The following is a 3,273-nucleotide window of genomic DNA, read 5'->3' on the forward strand; positions in this document are numbered from 1 at the left end:
GGGTGTTGGGGCCTCAACATGCCCTGAGGGAAACCAAGGACACCTCCAGTACCCACCACAGGCACCATCACAGGCTGCTTTGCCATCCCGCCATAGGTGACCATGGTGCCTTTGGGCCTGGAAGAGGAAAGGGGTATTTGGTTATGTGGTCCCCAACATGCAGCTTTGACCCAACCCCACCACTGTACAGACAGGCCCAGCCCTCAGCTGCCTCCAGCCACCAGCAGCATTTGGGGGACACAGTGATGATGGGTTACCCTCAAGTCACTGCTATTTTCCAACCCCACTTCTCCACTCATGTCCCCTCTCCAAACTTCAGTGATGACCAACATCATCAAGCATCATCTCAGGCCACCTTTTGCACTTCAGGGCCTCTAGAGCAGGACCCTCTGGTGCTGGCTGATGTCCCCAGTCCCATGCCCAAGCCACCACACAGACAAACTCACTGCAGGTGCCGCAGCATCTCCGTCGTGCTTTTGCCTCCGACGCAGTTCAGGGCGAGCCGGGGCATTGGGATGCTCTGCAAGAGTTAGCGAGAGGATTCCCAAACTTTAGGGCTCCTTTCAAGGATGGGATCATGGTTCTTGAGGGAAAAACTGCCTTAACCTCAACATTTACTTGAGGTCAGCTAAGATCTATAATCTGGCCCTCACGGCAGCAGCAAAAGCCCTCAACTCCTGGGGCTAAATCCTGATGAAGAGGGAGATCTGTCCTTCCCACCATCCCTGCACCTTTCCCTGCACCACTGAACTGCAGGGAGAGCCCTGGATGGTCTCTTTGGTGGCATCAGCATTGAGGTACCTTAAATATATCTTTCATTTCTGGCTTTCTCAGCATCTCTTCTGTGACAACATGGTCTGCACCCAGGGCCATCAGCCTCTCCACCAGCTTTGGGAGATCAGGTCTGGGGAGAAGAAAAGAAACCAAAGACTCAATAAGCCAGAAAGTAGAGGGTCACCTTCTCCTCCCTCCTGCTCGGACACAGCTTAAGGACAAGAGGGCAGAGGCTGAGGGACACCTTGGAGCAGCAAAGAGGTGAAAATCCTGGGTTGGATGAGCAGGACGACCAGATCCAGCTCCCAAACTTGCCCAATCTCCTGCTAACCTCCAGCCCAGGCTGAGGGCAGCTCCTGCCCCACAGGAGACCTTCTCCTCTCCCCATGGACCCACCTGTCCCTCACCACGTTGATGGTCTTGATGCCGGAGGCTTTGGCAATCTGGATGACAGCCTGGCCCACGCCGCTGTTGGCGGCGTTCTGGATGACGGAGTCACCTGGATATGAATAAATCCAGACTTTCACTGCGGGAACGACTGGCAAATCCACCTGGAATACTCTTTCCACCCAGCAAAGCCGTACCTGGCGCCAGGGTCTCGAAGTCGGCCAGCATGCGGTACGCTGTGCAGGGGTTGACGCTCAGGGTGGCAGCGCACAGCACCGGGATGTCACTGGGCACCTTCAGCAGCATCTCCTCAGGGAACACCCCCTGTGTCCGCCACGTCCCTGGGTACCGGCAGCATCACAGGCAGGAAGGTGGGCAAGGAGAGGAAAAGGTGGTGAGACCTCAACTCACAGCACAGCCTTGACGCTGGTCACCGCAGCATCACCACACTGTGCACCCGGAGAGCGCGTTATCAAACACATTCCCTTACGGAGATGGCCAAAACATTGCAAAAGGCAGGGGATGGATCCCCTGTTGCCTGCTGAGATTTATCACCCAGCCAAGTCTAATCATTTCCCAGAGGGATAATGAGACCAGGGCTCCCTGGGTGCAGGGAGTGTGTGGAGATAATGGAAATACTCCCCATCCTACAGATGAGCCCATATATTCAAAGCCAATTTAGTTAGATTTACTCCCTCTATACTTAGATCCGATTTCACCCCCTACCATCCATTTACTTCTGCTTTTTATGTTTAAAAATACCACATTTGGATCTCAACTACATCACTTGCCTTCTCCCATTAAGCCAAAAAAAAAGAAAGCCTTTTAAGAAGAAACAGGCAAAGAACAAGCTGCTGCACTAAACCAGAACCCATCATTTGTCTGGCCATTGGCATTTTGGAGGAGCGCAAGAGACATTTGTTGGAAAATAAATCCCCACGCTTTCCCATCAGAGCACTATTAAAGAGAGCACTGTAATGAGATGTAACCATGACCTTGCGCAGGGTAAATGCTTTATCCCAGGTCCTTAAAGAAGTTCTAAGCAGATGTGACAAAACATGCTTGTTCACAGAGATTGCTGCGATGCTTTTATTGGCACAGAAGCCCCATAAAGGGTCTATGCTATAGAAAAGTGGATTATTTCTAAGTTCAAGTTTAGCATAAGAAATGGCATCGCTGTTGTAAGTGCTCCAGGTTTTTGCACTGCACGTGTCCCATGCACAGGAGCCTCTTCCTTGGGGACCCCCCATCCTTCCCTGGAGCCCCCCTGCATGTGCAGAGCATCACTCACCGTGGTCAGGGATCAGCTTGCTTTGGAAAGGAACATTAAAACTAAAAATAGCCAGTGGATATAATACAACTTAAACCAAGACATAAAGAGGTGAGAAATGAAGATGCCTTTGTGCAGCTCCAGCACCTATCCTGATGCTTCTTGGCTGAGCCAATCAGCCCATTATATTTATGATCAGGCTAATACGATGCTAAATGGGTTCCAACTGCTGCTTCCTTTGCCCAACATTCCCTAATGGAGCTTCCCCCCCCCACCCCGATATAATACAACTTAAACCAAGACATAAAGAGGTGAGAAATGAAGATGCCTTTGTGCAGCTCCAGCACCTATCCTGATGCTTCTTGGCTGAGCCAATCAGCCCATTATATTTATGATCAGGCTAATACGATGCTAAATGGGTTCCAACTGCTGCTTCCTTTGCCCAACATTCCCTAATGGAGCTTCCCCCCCCCACCCCCCCTTGCTGCAAGTGTGAGGGGCATGTGGCTCTACCCGCACACCACAAAGACAATGCTTTGGAGAGCAGTGGTTTTGCTCCAGGACACCCCAAATCTCCACACCAGCTCCCCGAGTATCAGTTTGCACGAGACCATGGCCATGGGTTTGCTCTCCGTGCAGGCTTGGGCATCCCAAAAACCCCCTGAGAAGATGCTCTGCAGGTAGGGGGGATCCAGGAAGAACTCACCAGGGAGCAGGATCATAGAATCCCAGCCTGGTGTGGGTTGAAGGGAGCTTAACGCTCATCCAGTCCCAACCCCTGCCCCGGGCAGGGACACCTTCCACTTGAGCAGGGTGATCAAAGCCCCTGAGTCCAACCTCGC

General features: G+C 52.1%; 1 protein-coding gene across 1 annotated transcript in view; it reads right to left on the bottom strand.

Moving 5' to 3' along the window:
- Positions 1–56: 56 nt before the first annotated feature.
- The window catches only part of MECR (mitochondrial trans-2-enoyl-CoA reductase), a gene marked incomplete at its 3' end in the record, with an annotated part of 5,413 nt that continues 2,196 nt past the window's right edge, over positions 57–3,273 (bottom strand). Inside the window, exons 4-8 of the mRNA XM_010021649.1 lie at positions 1,359–1,502; positions 1,171–1,273; positions 802–904; positions 447–520; positions 57–117 (exon numbers count right to left, since the gene is read on the bottom strand). Of these exons, the coding sequence (XP_010019951.1) occupies positions 57–117; positions 447–520; positions 802–904; positions 1,171–1,273; positions 1,359–1,502 (485 nt within the window). The remainder of the gene's footprint in view (positions 118–446; positions 521–801; positions 905–1,170; positions 1,274–1,358; positions 1,503–3,273) is intronic.

The sequence above is a fragment of the Nestor notabilis genome, unplaced genomic scaffold (genome assembly GCF_000696875.1).
Source record: "Nestor notabilis isolate BGI_N333 unplaced genomic scaffold, ASM69687v1 scaffold32909, whole genome shotgun sequence".
NCBI classification, from domain to species: Eukaryota; Metazoa; Chordata; class Aves; order Psittaciformes; family Psittacidae; genus Nestor; species Nestor notabilis.